The 21,790-nt window shown below is 38.9% G+C and overlaps 1 protein-coding gene across 1 annotated transcript in view; it reads left to right on the top strand.

The window, feature by feature from the left end:
- ADGRD2 (adhesion G protein-coupled receptor D2) overlaps positions 1 to 21,790 on the top strand; it is a 642,889-nt gene that overhangs the window by 134,280 nt on the left and 486,819 nt on the right. The window contains exons 8-9 of the mRNA XM_063432309.1: positions 6,401 to 6,673; positions 7,413 to 7,524. Of these exons, the coding sequence (XP_063288379.1) occupies positions 6,401 to 6,673; positions 7,413 to 7,524 (385 nt within the window). The remainder of the gene's footprint in view (positions 1 to 6,400; positions 6,674 to 7,412; positions 7,525 to 21,790) is intronic.

Here is a 21,790-nt window from a genome sequence, read left to right as displayed (position 1 = left end):
ACTTAGGAGATAATTGAGTCAAACACTATGCTAAACTCAATTACATCCAGCACAAAAAACACACATTTCTAAAAAGTCCCCAAAGTACCCCAAAACACATAATATCCCCACAAATGTTACATGCCCTGATAGCCCTGCTTTGGGTGACCAACATATCCAAAATTCACGCAGATCAGTTCAGGGGTTCAGAAATTTCCTGGAAGTCTTATTTTTGACCGACCGTGCACATGGTCCTATGCCCAAAACAGTTCCAGGGAATCAGGGCTAACGGTCGGTCTCTCTGTCTGGAGTACAAAAGTACATAACTCACATAAACAGAGCCTGTTTAAAGTGCATTGGGCAAGGTATATTGCAGGGTCCATAGTCCTGAGTAGAGTTGAGCGAACCCGAACTGTAAAGTTTGGGTTCGTACCGAACATTAAGATTTTTTGACCCCGAACCAGAACCCGGACATTTCAGTAACAGTTCGGGTTCGAGTTCGGTGTTCGGCAATTTAAAGCGGCACTGTCATGCCGAATCCCGTTTTTTTTTAACTCCCCTCCCGACTCATCTACCAGACCCCTTAGTCACCCCTAAATGCCCCTAAGCCCCCCATATTACCTATTTTTAAACTTTATTTTCTGCCCCGATCTATATTCAGGGTGCCGCCATCTTTGTGTGGGTAGATGAAGTCCCTGTGGGAGACGTCATCTGCCCACACTACATAGTGCGGTGAGATTCCCGCACATGCCCAGTTAACACTTAAAAATTCAGACGAACAAACAAATACTGAATATCAGTGTTTTCTTTTGTTCGTTCAGTTTATTACATGGAGGGAGCTACCGGCGCGCAGCTCCCTCCTTGTAATATGTCAAGATAGAAGCGGCAGGGAGCAGTGCTTCCCACCACTTCCTAAGCCCCCCACTCTATGGGGGTCAATATGCCCCTACTCGCTATACCGCCTGTGGCTGCTCACTTTTAAAAAAAAAACCAAAAAACCCTAGTACCCTAGTAGGGTGGGGGCCCTAAATAAGAATGTGGGGGGGGACCTACTGTCCTCCCCCCGGCCCCCACCCCTGAGCGGCGGGTGGGGGCCCTAAAAAGGACTAATGGGGGGGAGACCTTCTGTTCTTCCCCCAGCCCCCCACCCCTGCATGGTGAGTGGGGGACCTAAATAAGGATAAGGGGGGGACCTACTGTCCTCTCCCCGGCCCCCACCCCTGAGCGGCGGGTGGGGGCCCTAAATAAGGATAAGGGGGGGGGAACCTACTAAAAGCCATCATACCCGTCGAACTTAAAATAAAATAAAAAACCAAGCTAAAAAAAAAAAAAGACGAAAAATAAAAAAACCCGACACTAAAAATAATAATCCATCTTCACCTATGGAGGGCTCCACGCAGACTGAGCTCTGCAGGGCAGGGGAAGGCTTATAAATCCTATCCCCACCCTGCAATTAGGCTAAGAACACTCTGATTGGTTGGGCCACATGCGTCCCACAATAAATATTTTTGCGGCCCAGCGAGCCGTGAGTTTGCCATGCTTACTAAAGCAGAGTAGGCACATGCTCTCCCCACATTGCAGGTGCCTACTCTGCCAAAACTACCCAGCCAGAGAGGAGAGGTCCCTGGCGACAGTGAGGGAGCTCAGTCTTCCAGCTCCTCACTGGTCCCTTGCGCGCGCCCTCTGTAGTGATGCCGGGTGCCGGAATATGATGTAATTCCGGCACCTGGCATCACTAAACTGTGTACGTGAGGGAGCAGGAAGACTGAGCTCCCAAGAGAAGATCGGGGAGAGGCCCCACACCAGTTCCCAAAGGTATCGAGCAATAAATAAAATGATGTGAGTGTGTGCAAGAATGTGTAAATGTGTGTGTGTGTCTGTCAGTGTGTGTGTGTCTGTCAGTGTGTGTCTCTGTGTCTGTTTGAGAATATGTGTCTGTCAGAGAATGTGTCTGTCAGAGAGTGTGTGTGTGTGTGTGTCTGTCAGTGAATGTGTGTGTCAGTGTGTGTCTGTCAGGGTGGCAAAACTAGCCACTTTATTGTGAAAAGACTACGCTAATTCATCTATTCTAACTTCACGAATAGAACTTGGACATATTGTTTGTGAAGTTAAACAAAATACCGAATGGAAGACCACACAGGAGAGTCGTGTGTCTCCAATTAAGAAATTGCAACTTAGTAAACTGCAAACTCAAAATGGTCGGATGGGTGCTCGCCGTTCGTATGAACGAACACGCGGCGGTGGCAATCTTGGTGCACTAACGACCAGCGGTGTTTGGTTGTCGAGTGCATGGAACTAAAATTGGCCACTCGACCTCGCAAACACCGCTGGACTTCCATCCCGTTTGTACAAGTATTTCCATTCGTCCAAACAGAGCGGTGTTCGCCTAAATGAAACCACCGACCTTCAGACACATGACTACTCAGTTTATAAATGTGTACGTTCATCTGTTTATTCGTATGAACTCCCAAAAGAAGACCGGTCAAAGCCTGCAATTGCCTGGAACTGTTTTGGGACTTCACCTCGTGGCTGACCGGTCCACAACTTCACTCGAAATGGCTTTTCTATTCTACCGAACGGATCTGAGCGGTATCTCGACAGATTGGGCGCTCAGATCCAGACATATTCTCTGACAGACACACACACACACAGAGACACACAATGACAGACACACACACACTGACAGACACACACACACATTTACACATTCTTGCACACACTCACATCATTTTATTTATTGCTCGATACCTTTGGGAGCTGGTGTGGGGCCTCTCCCTGATCTTCTTTCGGGAGCTCAGTCTTCCTGCTCCCTCATAGTACACATCAGCCCCAATACATACAGTAAAAAACAATGGAAAAAAGTTACCTGCATACTTTTCCAAATCCCTGTGCATATATGTGGAACGACCTCCCGCACACTTTAAAATCTTCCCCAAGCCTAAAGTCCTTTAAGAGATCACTCTCTACATACCTAAAAACAGTATGCGTCATGGTTGATTATATATTTCCTACCTGTTCTATGTTCAATTTTGTATATATTGTGTATTAATATTGTTTTAGTATTTTATTGTACCATAATGTATCAATGCAATGTATTGTGGACCCTGTAACTTCCCAAAACACCATAAAACCTGTACATAGGGGGTACTGGTTTACACGTGAGGCATCGCTGAATACAAATATTTGTATTTTCTTGCAGTAAAAGCAAACCGTATTATGACATTCACAGTTAAAATGTCACGTAGAACTAAAAACATAACAAAATTTCTTATTTTCTCACATTTTTTTTATATTTTATTCATATTAAATTATGTTTCATAACAATATTTGATGTTAAATGAAAGTCCTGTTTCCTCTGAATAAAATGATATATAATAAGTGTGGGTGCACTTAATATGAAAGAGGTGAATTATGGTTGAACAGACATATAGTCAAATTCCAGGTTTTGTTTACGTTTTGTTTTGAACACAACATGTACATTTGGCTCAGTCCTTAACCCCTTAAGGACGGTTCAGGACCGTCATCGGCATTTTTGCGTTGCCGACCGGTGACGGTCCTGAACCGTCCTAACGGTCCAATGTACTTACCCGATCGCCGTCGTTCCCCCGGCGGCGATCGGTGGTGCTCCCGTTGTGGGGAGACTGCCTGCAGCCAAGACAGTCTCCCCATGGCGAATTAGGACCCCTGTGGCCATGTGATCGCTCAACAGGGCGACCACATGGTCACAATAGGTGTCCATGTGACTGCCTGCAGGGGGACTGTCTGTGCTGACAGGCAGTCTCCCTGCATGTGTAAAATCATAAAAAAAAAATAAGTTTAAGTTAATAAAAAAAAAATATTATTATATATGTGTATATATATATGATATATAGACATATATTATACCTATATAATATATGTCTATATATCATATATATAATGTCATGCTAAGTGTATTTTTATATTAATATGTACATATATTATTATAAAATACAAATAACAAGTTATTTAAATTAAATTAAACAAATTAAAAATAATAATACAAATTAAAAAAAACATATATATCTATACGAAATGTTATTCTAACTGTATTTTGATATTAATATATATATATATTTATATCAAAATACACTTAGAATGAAATTGTATATATATCTATGTATATATAAATAAATAAAAAGAATACGAACTATTCATATGTCCATATACAAAATTACATAAATAATTATATAAATATACACGTAGACTTCAAATATATAAATATGCATATATATTTAAATTCTACGTGCGTATTTATGTAATATTTTTAAATAATTAAGTTATTTTATTGATTGCAATTTAAGGGACCTGCCTGCCAACTCAGGCCGAAAGTCCAGAGAATTTAATTTGCTATCACTGTATTTTACCCTGTAACGTTCTACGACACCCTAAAACCTGTACATGGGGGGTACTGTTTTACTCGGGAGACTTCACTGAACACAAATATTAGTGATTCAAAACAGTAAAACATATCACAGCGATGATATTGTCAGTGAAAGTGACTTTTTTTGCATTTTTCACACACAAACAGCACTTTTACTGATGATATAATTGTTGTGATACATTTTCCAGTATTGAAACACTAATATTTGTGTTCAGCAAAGTCTCCTGAGTATAACCCCCCATGTACAGGTTTTATAGCGTTTTTGAAAGTTACAGGGTCAAATATATGGGTCAAATATTTTTACATTGAAAATGGCCAGGTTGGTTACGTTGCCTTTGAGAGCGTATGGGAGCCCAGCAATGAGAATTACCCCCATGATGGCATACCATTTGCAAAAGAAGACAACCCAAGGTATTGCAAATGGGGTATGTCCAGTCTTTTTTAGTAACCACTTAGTTACAAACACTGGCCAAAATTAGCGTTCAATTTAGTTTTTTACTTTTTTCACACACAAACAAATATGAATGCTAACTTTGGCCAGTGTTTGCGACTAAGTGGCTACTAAAAAAGTCTGGACATAGACCATATTGAATACCCTGGGTTGTCTACTTTTAAAAAAATATGTACATGTGGGGTGTTATTTAGCGATTTATGACAGATAATAGTGTTACAATGTCACTATTGATACATTTTAAAAATGTATGTTTTGAAACCGCAATATCCTACTTGTACTTATAGCCCTATAACATGCAAAAAAATAGCAAAAAGCATGTAAACACTGGGTATTTTTAAACTCAGGACAACATTTTGAATCTATTTAGCAGTTTTTTTCATTCGCTTTTGTAGATGAGTAAAAGATTTTTCACATAAAAGTCAAAAAACATGTATTTTTTTCATCATATTTTTTCATTTAAAAAAAAATTAAATTACATGAGATTATATAAATAATGGTATGTAAAGAAAGCCCCTTTTGTCCTGAAAAAAACAATATATAATTTGTATGGGAACAGTAAATGAGAGAGCGGAAAATTACAGCTAAACACAAACACCACAAAAGTGTAAAAAGATGCCTGGTCGCAAATGTACAACATCGCAAAAACAGTCCGGTCCTTAAGGGGTTAAGGGGTTAAATGTCTAAAAATTAGGAAGGATATTCATTTTTTTTAAATTCTTTTATGCAATTGCTACTAAAGATACTAGTTTGAGGGTTGGTCTTATTTACAAGTGGATAGAAGGAATTTAATTATTCAATCCGGCAATTAATTAAACGTAATTAGTCAATTTGGCTAGACTTTTATAAACAGTATTTCATTAGCACAGCTTCAAGTAAATGTGAGATTTAAAAGCAGCTGATGAACGCATAAAGACGAAAAAATATAAATCTGTAAAAAACATAATTTTTTTGTTAACACAAACAGAAGGCATTAACATTAGTAATGTTCTTGTGTGAATTGGCTGTGGTATGCAATCACTTAGCATATGTAAAAAAACAAAGTATGAATGCTATGCATTTGTATCTGCAGCCTTCAAATATATTCTTCAGATTGCAGAAAGGAACATGCATTTCAAAAACGGAAAGAACAATGCTAACTTTTTAGCAATCAGAAAGCATTCCCTCTATTTGAATGAGGTAGATGAATAAGGAAAAAATGTGACATACTTTGAAAAACACCACCAACCTTATCCACATATTTAAGTGATCTGTTAGGCTCAGACCTTGAAATCCTTACTGCATTCCAACATTGCACAAATCACCTCTTAATAACTATATAGGTCTATTCCTCTCTGTCCATGCCCTTTGATTTTCTTTCTAAAAGATGGTGTGGATATTTTCAGACCAATTTTGTGATTTTATTTATCTTTATTTCCTCCTAATAACTATATAGTCTGCATGTGTGCTTTTTTGAGCTCGATAATTACCTTTTTTGGAATAAATGACTTTTTGTCACTTTTGCCATAGTGTAATATAAAACTTCGATTCTTAATACAGCTAATTAATGATATTGCTTCTTCTTGCAGATTTCTGAAAACTTTCTAACAAGTGGGACACATCAGTATAATATTTCTGAGGCAACTGCTTATCTGCGTGCAATTGAGCAAGTGATAGAGACCGAAGGGAGTTCTGTGCAGCCAGTTGATCTTCTTTGTGTCATCCGTTTTCTAATGGAAGTTGCTGATACTGAGGTCCAGGGAGATCCAGATTCTCTTGAAGAACTAAGCCACCATTTTGTTCAAGTCATTGGATCTCTTATTGATCAGCATAATGCAGACCTGTGGTCAGAAGTTAATTTGGTACATGGTTTTATAAATTAATACATTTGTTTTGTGAGTTCTGGGCCACATTTTGGTTTAGAACCAAGGTGGTATTTTACTAGCAGGCCAACCGAAATTTAACTTGTGATTGTCAGGACTAATCTGGGGTTGGAGTCCAGAAGGCAGAGATAATGCTCACCCTTGCAAAATATCACAATCTATGGTGACTTTTAAAATTAATCACCTGGAGAGTGAACTTGTGCACAGGGACTGTGCAGGAGGGCAGATCCAGAAGTGCAGTACAAACTAGGGAAAATTCCAAATCAGAGGAATAAGACAAATACAAAGGTCAGGGCTGGCAGCTAGTATGCATTAACAATAGTCCAAAACAGAGATAAAAAACAGAGTTAGGCGTTGGGAGACTGTTTCCAGTAATTGATACAACAGACTGACCCTGACGCTGATGAGATGCATCAGCCACCCTATGTTTTTTTTCTCACAAATATTCTCTATAATTATCAATGTTTCATATAAATGGTCATATGCATGTAAAGGGTGAACCAACAGAGACCTATGAATAACACGTGCCCCAATCTTAGGCAACTCCATTCATATTTAATCATGAATGGAGCTCTTGTTATGCTTCTTCTCTTAAATTATGTTTTGTCTTTGCATGATTAAAAATACTGTCTTTCTTATGTATTCCTTTGAAATAGTTATGATACATTTTAAAGTAGTTTAAATAAAAATAATATAATAGATCTAATTTCTGTATTAGATTGTCAAAGGACCCATGACGATTGTTCACATGGTGGAGAACATGGTATCCAATATTGTCCAAATTATGTCTAGGGAAAGAAAAGAATTTTCTATTCATCATAGAAACATTGGTAAGTGGATTATAAAATAATAAACTATATTACTTTATATATAATATATTATTTAATATTAAAAGTAACATTATTAAAGTTTTCTGATTTTTTTTTTTTTGGGTAACCAGTTTCCTATTATTGTTCCAAATTATTAGGATTTCGAACATTTGTTGTTTGTAATCTTTGCCATGCAGTTCTAAGTTCCACTTAATTAAAAATCCTGCTGCAAGTATTTTATATTCCATCCATGGATTTTAGGTCTTTCTAATAAAAATTAAAACAGTTTGCCTTCAGGCTGATTGTCTTAGTTATTGGAATGTAACTGGCTATTTGTGCACCACATGCCATATCTGCTTATTTGTTCCACTTCTTGACCAACATGTCTGTTTATTGTTGCAAGAAACAACGGGATATAAAACTAGATTCACTTAATTTCAAAATTTGCAATGAGTATTGAATAACACTGTCCTAACAAAATAGTAAAGACTAGACCTTAGCAGCATTAAAACATTCAAATAAGCCTACATAGTGAAGAGCCACAAAACTGGTTCATTATGATTCAAGTAAGTCAAATTCTTAAGAAATATGATAAAATGTATATCTATAACGCAGCAGCACCAAGGTATGCACTTCTTTTTCCACCGTCCTTGATGATCTCAGGTATTGCTGGTTGTCCTTGTAATCAAGAGCCAGTCACCAGTAATCTATATATATGTAAACACAGAAATCCTTGAATCTTTGTATACTATCTTATTCACATTAAGGCTCTATTGATAACATGTATCTTCTGATATGCTTGCTGGTATTCTTAAAGCCTTGCTGTTACCCTGAGAAGTTGCTGATATACCCTACATATTTTGTTGTTTGGTCTCTATGGTTTGCATTATTGATTGTCTAAGATTATGTTGCAGAATTGTGGAACTTTTACTTATTCATTTGAATAAAGAGTCTTATTATATTATCATAGTTCTTCCTTTAATAGTTGCTTACTATGCACAAAGGCTCTTCCCACAACCCCTGCTACAGACAAATAGAAACAAAGAACAACATAATTGGCATACAACCTAACATATTCCATGTATAGAGGCAACATGTCTTAGGTACACCAACATGAAAAGAGACATGTACTTTAAATAAAAACAGTAACAGTAAAAAACAAACAAACAAAAAAAAAAACTCTGAAAACACCTTTTTTAATTACATACCAAAAAATAAGATGGTTTACAGTGGCAGAAATGGTCGATGTTCTAAATAATCTTATACCATAACTCTTGTGCAATTCTTTATGATCGGTGCTTCAGCTAAGCAAATATTTACAGGACAGCCAGAAGAAGGGTTAATTGGAAGCAAGTCCTCTTATTTTGTTTCGCCCTTCTTCTTTGTGACTGGATGTATATAATATTGTACATATTTTAACAAGCATTAATAAAGATTGCTCTCTCTTCTGGGTTTCTCCAACTTTTGTCTGGAGGACTTGGTCTCAGTCAACTTACCTGTGTATTTTCGCATCAGTGTTAACACTTCAGTGTTAGCTGGAAAACCAGACAAGAATGAGCATTCATTATAATCAGGGTACAAAATTTCCAGCCCTGATCAGAGTATTAATTCCCATATCTATGGGCTCGACCCCTTTACTACCAAGCAGTTTACAAAACCAACACCTCCAGAACTGGAGTATGTTCTGGAGTATGTGTTTTGAAAAGTAATGTTTAACCCCTTAACCCCTTCAGGACGGAGTCAATAGTGCACGTTCTGATCAAAACAAAACGTAAACAAAAACTGGAATTTGCGCTATATGTCTGTTCACCCGTAGTTCCCATCTTTCATATTAAATGCACCCACACGTATTATATATCATTTTGTTCAGGAGAAACAGGGCTTTCATTCCATATCAAATATTTATATATGAAACCTAATTTATTATGAATAAAATTAAAAAAACTGTGAGAAATGTAAAATTTTTTAAAAAATTTGTAGTTCCGCCTCACATTTTAGCTGTAAATGTCATAATACTGTTAGGTTTTACTGCAAAAAAATGCACATATTTGTAATCAGCGATGTCTCACGAGTACAACAGTACCCCCCATTAACAGGTTTTATGGTGTTTTGGAAAGTTACAGGGTCAAATATAGAACGTTCCATTTTTAAATTGAAATTTGCCAGATTAGTAATGTTACCTTTGAGACGGTGTGGTAGCCCAGGAATGAGAATTACCCCCATAATGGCATACCATGTGAAAAAGTAGACAACCCAAGGTATTGAACGTGGGGTATGTTTAGTCTTTTTTAGTAGCCACTTAGTCACAGACACTGGCCAAAGTTAGCGTTCATATTTGTTTTTGCAATACCTTGGGTTGTCTACTTTTGCAAATGGTATGCCATCATGGGGGTAATTCTTATTCCTGGGCTACCATACGGTCTCAAAGGCAACATAACTAATCTGGCAAATTTCAATGTGAAAAAAATTAAATGCAAGCCTTATATGTGACTCTCTAACTTTCCAAAACACCATAAAACCTGTACATGGGGGGTACTGTTATTCTCGGGAGACTTCACTAAACACAAATATTAGTGTTTTAAAACAGTAAAACATATTACAACAATAATATAGTCCATAAAAGTGCCGTTTGTTTGTAAAAAATTCAAAAAACTTCACTTTTACTTAAAATATCATCGTTGTAATATAATTTACCAGTTTTAAACAGTAATATTTGAGTTCAGCGAAGTCTCCTGAGTAAAACAGTACCCCCTATGTACAGGTTTTATGATTTCTTGGAGAGTTACAGGGTCAAATATAGTGCTTGCGAATTAAATTCTCTGCACTTTCTCCCTGTGTTGTCAGGCATGTCAATCAAATTTTAATTAATCAAATGACATAATTATGTTAAAAGATTACTTAAATATATATTATATATATAATAGAATTTTAATATATATGCATTTATAGGTATTTAAATTCTACGTGTATACTAATGTAATCTATTATGTAATTATATGTATTTATCTCTCTATATATATTTGCGGTTATTTGTATTTTATATATAGATAGATATATATATAGAATGTCATTCTAAGTGTATTTTGTTACCAATATATATTTTTTAATGACAAAATACAGTTAGAATAAAATTACATGTGAATATATCATTTATTTTAAATTTTGTTTCAATATTTTATTTATTTATTTAATAATTGTATTTATTTATTATTGTAATTATATGTATATATATATATAATATATGTGTATATATCTATTATATATAATATATATACATATTATATATATGTAACGTCACTCTAAGTGTATTTTAATACTAATATATATACTAATATTACTATTAAAATACATTACGCATGACGTTACATATATATAATATGTATATATATTATATATATAATATATATACATATATTATATATATAAAAATGCATTTATTTTAATTTTACACATGTCTAATTATTTTTTTTAATTCTTCCCACCAGCAGGGGGACTGTCTGATATTTCAGACAGCCCCCCTGCTGGCAGATCCACAGCCAGCTATAGGGGGCCATGTGATCGCTCTTTGAGAGCGATCACATGGCCCCCGGGGGCCTGATTTGCCGTGGGGGGGCTGCCTGGGCTCTGAGGCAGCCCCCCAGAAGAGGATCGCGGCGGAGGTGAGTACCGCCGGACCTCCTGGGCTGCAAGCCGTTACGGCGTTCTATGCCGCCGCAACGGCTTTAAAGCCCTTTAAAGCCGCGACGGCATAGAACGCCGTAACGGCGTTAAGGGGTTAAAGGACTGAGCCTAATGTACACGCTTTGATCAAAATAAAACGTAAACAAAACTTGGAATTTGCGCAATATGTCTGTTCAACCGTAATTCACCTCTTTCATATTAAGTGCACCCACACTTATTATATATCTTTTTATTCAGGGGAAATAGGGCTTCCATTTAACATTAACTATTTAGCTATAAAACATAATTTAATAGGAATAAAATATAAAACAAACTGAGAAATTAAGAAATTTTATTTTTTTAGTTCTGCATGACATTTTATCTGTGAATGTCATAATACTGTTAGCTTTTACTGCAATAATGTGTAAAACAGTACCCCCTATGCACAGGTTTTATGGTGTTTTAGGAAGTTACAGTGTCAAATATAGCATGTTACATTTTTCATTTTTTTCCACATTGAAATACGCCAGATTGGTTAGGTTGCCTTTGAGACCATATGGTAGCCCAGGAATGAGAATACATTGTATGCACAGGTTTTTATGTGTTTCTGTTTTTTAACATTCAAAATTCGCCAGATTGGTTACTTTGCCTTTGAGACTGTATGGTAGCCCAGGAATGAGAATTACCCCCATGATGGCATACCATTTGCAATAGTAGACAACCCAAGGTATTGCAAATGGAGTATGTCCATTCTTTTCTAGTAGCCACTTGGTCACAAACACTGGCCAAAGTTAGCATTAATATTTGTTTCTGTGTGAAAAATGCAAAAAACTAATTTGAACGCCTTTCCATCCTACTACTCCTAGCAGCTGGTGATGTCTCTCCAAACCCTGGTCCCCCCACTTCTCAGCCACCTGGTACAAACACCAGAAACCACCACAACCTAATACCCATTCCATGTAATTCTCACTATAATTTCTCCTTTAAAGCTGCCCTCTGGAATGCACGCTCTGTGTGCAGCGTATGAGACTGATGATCTGAGATAGCACGCCTTCAGACGCTGGAGAGCCCATTAGTGTAGGGGTCCCAGGAAGATGGCTTGCATGGAGGATAACAGAAGTCCTATCATCCGGGCCACATCCTTCAACGTGGCCTGTGGGTTGTGGAGCAGGCATCTATTATATTTTTCCTGATAGCTGATACCTTGGACATCAGAAGGCAGAGTACCGCCTGAACCAAATCCACCACCAAGCCCAGGAACTGTACCGACCAAGAGGGGGTCAGTTCTGATTTCTTGTGAATTGTGAACGATGTCTGCCGACAAAGACCTTTTCGGTCTAAACGTTGCATTGCATTTTGTCACAATAAAACTGCCTGCGGCTTTAACCTGGAGTGCCTGTGAGTTTCTCTTCTTTACCTATTATGCTGGGATTGCTGGTCCTGCTCCGGAGCACCCGTAGCCGCTGGGAATGAGTGCGGTTCCTGCCATCTACTCTGATCAACAGAATATCATCCATATAGACGATCGACCTGATACCTCTGGCCCACAGAGTCAACAACTTAGTGAAGCACAAAGAGGCAAAGCTGTGGTTGAACGTAAGGCACGTAGACTGTCAGATGTATTCCTACCAGGAGAACTGAAGGAAACACCTGCCTCGCGGTGGATTGGCACCGTGAGATAAGCGTCCTTCAGATCAAGTCAGGAGAACCAGTTGCCCTAGCAGAGCAAGTCTGAAATGTCATGGGAAAGCATCATGAAATGTCTGTAGAAAGCATATGCGTTGAGGGCACATAGAGTGATCACAGGATAGGAAGTCTCCTGTTTTCTTCCTTACTTGGAAGATATTGCTCAGGAAATACAGGGGGCCTGTCGCTGAGGAAAAAAGTGAGACATAGAAACATAGACACATAGAATGTGACGGCAGGTAAGAACCATTCAGCCCATCTAGTCTGTCCAATTTTCTAAATACTTTCATTAGTCCCTGGCCTTATCTTATAGTTAGGATAGCCGTATGCCTATCCCACGCACGCTTAAACTCCTTTACTGTGTTAATCTCTACCACTTCAGCTGGAAGGCTATTCCATGCATCCACTGCCCTCTCAGTAAAGTAATACTTTGCCCCTCTAATTTAAGACTTGTTGTCCTCTTGATGTGGTAGTTTTTCTTCTTTTAAAAATGGTCTCCTCCTTTACTGTCGAAAGCATGAGCCAAAAGCATGAGTTGGTGTTGGATGTGTGTTGAGATATGTTAAGAGTTGTTTTTTTGTAAACCTTGCGATGACATTTATTGTGGTCTTTGATCTTGCACCAGGCCTAGACCATAAAACATCTAGATAGCTATCACCAGAGCTGGACACAAGGAATTGCATAGAGTGGGCAATAAACTGCTAGGCCAACCCCCTCTTATCCCCCCCCAGGGGTCTGCCCACTGAGAAACAACTAGTTTAGATATATAATGAGGGTTCTGGACTATCCAGGGAGTTCAGTTATTCATTTTTTCTTTGGTCAACAACTTCTAGGAGGCCTATACCATCTAAGACAACAAGAATCCTATATGGGGTAACTACATGTAAGGAATTTCTTGTGTTTTCTCCTATTTTATTTTATGTACTGTTTTGCAATTTGTTATCTGTATGTCATTTATTTCTGTGTTTTGTATTCAGCACTGTGAATCTTTTTTATCAGATTAAATGTTTTTTTTTTTTTTTAAATCTTTATTTTAGTTGTGCATGTTGTATACAGGTTACCTGCATTGCCACAATAGCTGATGCAGGCGTTTCATTATACATTGAACAGTGGTATGGCAAACATATTTCGGCACATTTTTGTATTTATAGTAGTAGAAAAGTAATTGAGCTGTATTTCGTTTAAGAATGTAAGAAAACAGGCTATCTCTAGCAAGTCTGAGATTAACCCATAGACTGGACTATGTATACTGGGGGTATTGTACCATCAAGTTACAGGTAGGGCGTATGAAAAAGCAACTTTGTATGACAAAACCAGTACAATTTATGATTATTTACTTTGTGGATTACGCCCGGTCTGAGGGAGTTACAGTAAAGATATTCATAAAACAGTAGCTGATCAACTCAGCTAAACTAGGCCGACTACCCTTCTCAGGAGTGGCATCGGTAGGATCCGTTATTTCAATGGGGCAGACACGGCCATGAGCCTCTTGTGAACAACTAGTGAGGGTATGAACATTAGTTAACAAGGTACAAGAGGCGAACACCCGCTCTAGTATGTGACTTAATGCTGAAATCAGTGATCGGGGTGGGGGGGTAGGGAGAGGGGTACGTAGACCCCAAGGCCAGCAAGTGAGAGTTAGAATGTACGTGTCTCTAGGGACGTGTATCAGACCGCACATTATGCAGAGTTAAATATCCAAACATTGAGAAAAATAAAAAGTATAACATATTAAACATGAACTTGGATAATAGCATTGGTGTAAACATTGCGTGGTAGTGTAGAATGTTCAAGTTGTCCCGGTGGCATCCGTGTTGTTTCTTTGGGTAGTCGGGACAAACGGGCGGATTGTAGCCAGGTCCCATGTCTGCTTCGACCTAGGCGCTGGTGGCTGCGGCCCCGTCTCGGCGGGGGGGAGTCCGAGTTGTTGGAGTATATTGCCCATTTCAGAGATGTCGGTAACTTTGAGAGTCCCAGTCCCATGAGGGATCAGAAGGCTTTGTGGTGCCCCCCATCTGTAAGGTTTCTTCTGCTCTAACAGAACTGTGGTTAGCGGTTTTAGGGACCTCCGCCATGTCATGGTGGCCCGGGATATGTCAGGATAGAACAGCAGGGAATGTCCCTCAAATTGGAATGGGGAGGTGTTGCGGACCGCTGATAGGAAAGCCTGCCTGTCCGGGCCGTGCTGGAAACGCACGATTACATCCCTGGTAGTTTGCTGGGAGTTCATCTGCGGTTGTGGTAGCCTGTAGCACCCCTCCAACATCATGGCTTTGGCTTGTTTTGGAGCGAATAGGCTGGAAAGCAGTCGTCGAATGAGGTGGGGGATTTCTGCCATTGTAACACTCTCAGCCAGGCCCCTTATCTTTACATTATTCCACCGCCTGCGATCTTCCATAGCTGCAACTTGGTGCTGGATTTGGGTCAGGTCATTTTTTGTCTTTGTCAGCTCGGTCTCCAGGCTGTTGATGCGAGCCTCGTGTGCTGCTGTGCTGATTTCTGTGTCATGCAGTCTCACTGACACCCCGTGGATTTCCTCTTTGAATGAGTTGATGTCTGCCGCAATATGTCGGCGTAAATCATCAAGGAGGACTTTCAGTCGATCTTCAGTGACTGGGGGGCTGCCCTGTGCCTTAGGCTTGCCTGCTCTCTGTGACTCTGTTGTCAGTTCCAGGTTTGAGAGGGAGTCTTCACTGGATGATCTGGACGGTGCGTCGGAGAGCGGCGCCATGACAGGCCTGGAGGATGCTTGCGGCCTCCACAGAAGTTCGCCAATGTCGGCGGTGGATGGGTGTTTTTCCACCCGATATTTTTTGCTTTTTCGCCCCATTACCTTGGTAGGTCGGTGGGGTTGATGTGGGGTCGACGTGGTCTGGGTTTTGGGGCAGTAATTGCTTATTTTTCCCCCGGCTTGAGCGGAGCTCCCAAGGGACACGTCCGTTCCGTGCGGCTGCTGGCTCCGCCCCCCCAGATTAAATGTTTACTTAATCAGCTTGTGTCTCTGTTCTCTATGAGCTTCACTCTCCAGAGGAAAGCTCAGGTAAACACGTTACCAAAAAGGGTTAATTATATGTGTTTGATCGGTAAAAGTAGAACTGTGATTCTATAATTCTCCTGTGTGTGGGGTAACCTAAGACGCCCGGGTTTAAAGTCTTGGTGGTGGCAGTAAAGTGTGTACTAGGGGGTTAGTGTAGAAGGGATTGCAGGGGTTAATTGAGTGGTTGCTGGGACTAGCAACAGGTAACCAGTGGTCTGGTGTCATTAACCCTGTCACTTCCACACTCTCCCCACTGTCTCGGCTGGGCCTATAGACCACGCTCGTGACAATTCCCTTTATGTATTTAAATGTTTCTATCATATCCCCCCTGTCTCGTCTTTCCTCCATGCTATACATGTTAAGATCCTTTAACTTTTCCTGGTAAGTTTCATCCTGCAATCCATGAACCAGTTTAGTAGCCCTTCTCTGAATTCTCTCTAAAGTATCAATATCCTTCTGAAGATATGGTCTCCAGTACTGCGTACAATACTCCAAGTAAGGTCTCACCAGTGTTCTGTATAATGGTATGAGCACTTTCCTCTTTCTACTGCTAATACCTCTCCCTATACAACCAAGCATTCTGCTAGCATTTCCTGCTGCTCTATTACATTGTCTGCCTACCTTTAAGTCATCAGAAATAATCATCCCTCTGCTCTTGGGTTTTTACGTCCAAGACGCATTATCTTGCACTTATCCACATTAAATGTCAGTTGCCACAACTCTGACCATTTTTCTAGTTTACCTAAATCACTTGCCATTTGACTTATCCCTCCTGGAACATCAACCCTGTTACATATCTTAGTATTATCAGCAAAAAGACATACCATACCATCAAGACCTTCTGCAATATCACAAATACAAATATTAAAGATAATGGGTCCAAGTACAGATCCCTGAGTTACCCCACTGGTGACAAGCCCAAGCTTTGACTATACTCCATTGCCTACAACCCTCTATTGCCTGTCACTCAGCCACTGCCTTACCCATTCAACAATATTTGAATCCAAACTTAAAGATTGCAGTTTATTGATAAGCCTTCGATGTGCAAAAGTGTCAAAAGCCTTACTGAAATCTAGGTAAGCAATGTCTACTGCACCACCCTGATCTATAATTTTAGTTACCCAATCAAAAAAATCAATAAGATTAGTTTGGCATGATCTCCCTGAAGTAAACCCATATTGTCTCTGATCTTGAAATCCATGTGTTTTTAGATGTTCAACAATCCTATCCTTTAACATGGTTTCCATTACTTTCCCCTCTACTGAAGTAAGGCTTACTGGCCTATAGTTGCCCGACTCCTCCCTACTACCTTTCTTGTGAATGGGCACAACATTCATTAACTTCCAATCTTCTGGGACTACTCCTGTTAACAATGATTGGTTAAATAAATATGTTAATGGTTTTGCTAGTACACCACTAAGCTCTTTTAATAGCTTTGGGTGTATTCCATCAGGTCCCATTGACTTATTTGTCTTTACTTTTGACAGTTGAAATAGAACCTCTTCCTCTGTAAAATCACATGTAATAAATGACTAATTTGTCCTTTTTCCTAACTGAGGTCCCTTTCCTTCATTTTCATATGTAAATACTGAACAAAATATTAATTGAGGCAGTCAGCTAGACCTTTATCCTCTTCTACATACCTTCCTTCTTTTGTTTTTAATCTAACTAATCCTTGTTTTACTTTCCTTTTCTCATTTATGTATCTAAAAAATGTTTTGTCCCCTTTTTTACTGACTGTGCTATTTTCTCTTCTGTGTGTGATTTGGAAGCTCTTATAACTTGCTTAGCCTCGTTCTGCCTAATCTTATAGATCACTCTGTCTTCCTCACTCTGTTTTTTTATAATTACTAAATGCTAACTTTTAGTTTGTTACTATTTTGGCCACATCTACGGACTACCACAGTGGTTTCTTGAAATTTTTGCTTTTACTGACAAGCCTAATGCAATTTTCTGTTGCCTTCAGCAGTGCAACTTTTAAATAATCCCATTTCTCTTGGACTCCATTTACATTGCCCCAGTCTGATAATGACTCCTTTACACATATTCTAATTTTAGAAAAGTCTGTTTTTCTAAAGTCTAAAACTTTTGTTTTGTGTGGTGTGACTCAGTCACTGTTCTTATATTAAACCACACTGACTGATGATCACTGGATCCTAAACTTTCACTACAGTAATATCTGATACCAAATCTCCATTTGTTAACACTAAATCTAGTATGGCCTCTTTACGAGTTGGCTCCTCAACGACTTGTTTTAGAGACAATCCCAGTTGGGAGTTTAGACTATGTGTGCTCCTGGCACAAGCAGACAGTCTGTCTGCAATGGGTAAGTTTGGCAAATAAGGAGTGACTCTTACCTGAGGTGTATGCCCATGTGGACAAAGCACCTTGGCCTCTGGAGGACCCTCGGGGAAACAGCGGGTGATACTGGTATCGAGATGAGAATGAGGAGAAGGACTCAGGATTCCAGATACAAATATATATATATACTTATTGCATGGTGTGATCCAGAGTGCTTTTACAGAGTATAAGCACAGCATATATATTGCAAAAGTGTGTAATAATAATGGTTTTACTTTTTATTTATTTTTTTCTGTTATGTTCTCGTCACTTGACGGTACCAACTATTGGCAAATTGCCTTACTAATGATGGACGTCTCATACATTGGATCTAATCTGGAAATCCTATGAGACCGGCAGAAGGTCTCGAGACACACGTGACCGGAAGTGACGTGTCAGAATACATCAAGTCGGCGTCACATGACATGATGTTATGGACCGGAAGAATTGGGACCTTATATTTTACCGCATATATTGCTCATATGCCAGACATGTTGGGGAGAGCTGGAGGTATGGATACATAGCCGGAGGTGCGGCTATACTTAGGTTGACGTGACACTTCCGGTTATGACCATATTTGGATATGGGTGGGAGTCTGTGCAGATGTTTGTAATTATTCACTTTTTCACAAAAAAACGTTGCTCCTGCACTCACGCTTAAAATTCCCTTGAGAGCCGGGTGCCAACCAAAAAGAACAGCTTCGATATCCAGAAAATTCAGAGAGATGGTTGCACTCACGTAATTTAAAAGTCCAAAGTTTAATGGGAAAATTTAAAAATATCCAAGATCAACGTTTCAGTCACTACAGACTTTCATCAGGATCATGAAGTTAATGAGACATACAAACATCTTATATACCCTATACAATTATACCAATTAAGCAGATGATTAAAATAAAAATAAATTGCAAAAAAAACAAAATGCATTAAATCAATAAATTAGCTTACCCCCAGTGAAACCGCTGTGTTGCCGGCGTCCCCCAGTGCACAGTGCGCCTGCGCGAACAGGCTCCTCCCCTCTAGTGACGTCATTGCGCGATGACGTCCGCCGTTCGTCTCCATAGCGACCGCTATGCTAATCCGTCGCTATGGGGATACCAGAAGAAACGGACGGCAATAAGAAATACCACCAACGTGCACTATGTAAAGGGACTAAGTGCCAATAAATTGTTATGTGCAAATACCTTGATCATGGTGTGATAAGAGAGCCTAATAGAATTATAGGCTCAAGTAATGTAAATCTTACTCAAAGTGAATGTAAATAAAAGTGCCGTTGTTTTTAAAGTGCTAGTACATGTTATATACTTCTTATTAAAGTGCAAGTTGTGTACTGTGTAGAATGTATAGAAAAGGTGCCACATTAGTCCTGCATATAGGACCTAATGTACAAGTGCAGAAAAGTGTTATTAAAAGTGCCAGTAGTGCGCTTAATGAACTAAAATGTGCAAAAATACAATAAACTACTCTAGTGCAATACAATAGTGGAAAAAATTCTGCTTAATCCACCCACATTCTTGACAATAAATAATTACATTAGGCTAAAAAGATTAATTACATACATAAACAATAATACCACACCAGACATAAATGGTTAGTTAAGTTCAATGGTGTTAACCTATGTATATAATATTACTCAAATACATAAAAAAATGGTAGGGAGTACACCTTGGGGTCATTGATACCACTAACACCTTATGGCTTATTAACCTTGGTTACTGAAATTATTAATGTACTTGTGGTCAGTAAAGTTCACGGCCCAGATTAGTCCCGAGAGAGTCCAGTATCTGGACGTGGAATTATCAATTGGCAATAATAGGCTGGAATATTGCCTTTATACCAAAACAACGGACCGGAATACGCTGTTGCATGCACGTAGTGCTCATCCGCAAGCACTAGTGAGATCTCTTCCAAAAGCCCAATATCTAAGGGTAATGCGCAATAACTCCAACGATCTCATCAAAGAGAGACAGCTATTGGAAATGACCGAGAAGTTCATGCAACGCGGGTATGAACGCTCCATTTTGGATCAAGCCTTGAAGGAAGCAAGGGAACCATGAGAAACAGAGTCAAGCGATGCAGTAACTCAGAAATTGGTGTTTCCAACTACGTACCACCAATCTACCAGATCTATCTCCTCAACCATCAGGAAGAATTGGAGAATTTTGGCAGCAGACGATACACTTCCTAAAGTTTTTCGTGAAAAACCTCTTATTTGCTATAAACGCAATAAAAATTTGAAAGATCTCCTAGTCCACACTGATCCTGTTGCAAGCTACACGACCAAAAATACTGCTCAGATTAGAGGTTGTGTTCGGTGCCTAGGGTGCGTAACGTGTGGTCACATGACGCCCTCGAAATCTTTTTCTCACCCACACACGAACAAGCAATACTCCATTAGGAGGACGATTACATGCAAAACAACGCATGTCATATACAAGTTGACATGCCCGTGCGGCTTAGCGTATATTGGTAAAACAGAGACCGCATTGTGCGAAAGAATTCGGGGACACCGGTCCAGCATCAGATTGGCGTACAGGGATGGGGCCTCGGATAAACCTGTGGCCAAACATTTCTTGGAACTTGGACATCCATTATCTTCTCTAAAGTTTGTGGCAATTGATCATATCCCATTGTCCAACAGAGCTGGGGATCGAGGAAAAGCATTATTGAATAGAGAGACTTACTGGATTTACCATTTGGACACAGTAGCTCCAAAGGGCTTGAACGAACAGATTTCTTTTCATTCCTTTCTATAATTCAGTACTAATAGACATTCAGTTCAATGTTTGTTTGTTTTTTCTTGTTTTTTTTCCGGTAACTTCTAATATCAAGGTCCATTATTCAGTTTGAAGTTGGGTTTTTTCTGTAACTTCTAATATCAAGGTCCGTTACTATATTATCTATTTGACAACTATACTATAGCGATAGTATATTAAGCCCATATATTCTTAATTTTTTTATTTTTATTTTTATTATTCTTGTTTACCGATTGTACTTGACACCCATAATTGATAGTGGCGTCATACTCCAGCTGCATTATGTTTTTAATTATGTGTTTTTTTCTTTCTTGTTAAGTTCAATAAGTACACTTGGTGATACTGACTACAAGTACATTAATAATTTCAGTAACCAAGGTTAATAAGCCATAAGGTGTTAGTGGTATCAATGACCCCAAGGTGTACTCCCTACCATTTTTTTATGTATTTGAGTAATATTATATACATAGGTTAACACCATTGAACTTAACTAACCATTTATGTCTGGTGTGGTATTATTGTTTATGTATGTAATTAATCTTTTTAGCCTAATGTAATTATTTATTGTCAAGAATGTGGGTGGATTAAGCAGAATTTTTTCCACTATTGTATTGCACTAGAGTAGTTTATTGTATTTTTGCACATTTTAGTTCATTAAGCGCACTACTGGCACTTTTAATAACACTTTTCTGCACTTGTACATTAGGTCCTATATGCAGGACTAATGTGGCACCTTTTCTATACATTCTACACAGTACACAACTTGCACTTTAATAAGAAGTATATAACATGTACTAGCACTTTAAAAA

The sequence above is a fragment of the Pelobates fuscus genome, chromosome 9, assembly GCF_036172605.1.
Source record: "Pelobates fuscus isolate aPelFus1 chromosome 9, aPelFus1.pri, whole genome shotgun sequence".
In the NCBI taxonomy this organism is placed as follows: domain Eukaryota; kingdom Metazoa; phylum Chordata; class Amphibia; order Anura; family Pelobatidae; genus Pelobates; species Pelobates fuscus.
Note: the sequence above shows the minus strand (reverse complement) of the source record. Positions and strands in the feature narration are given on the sequence as shown.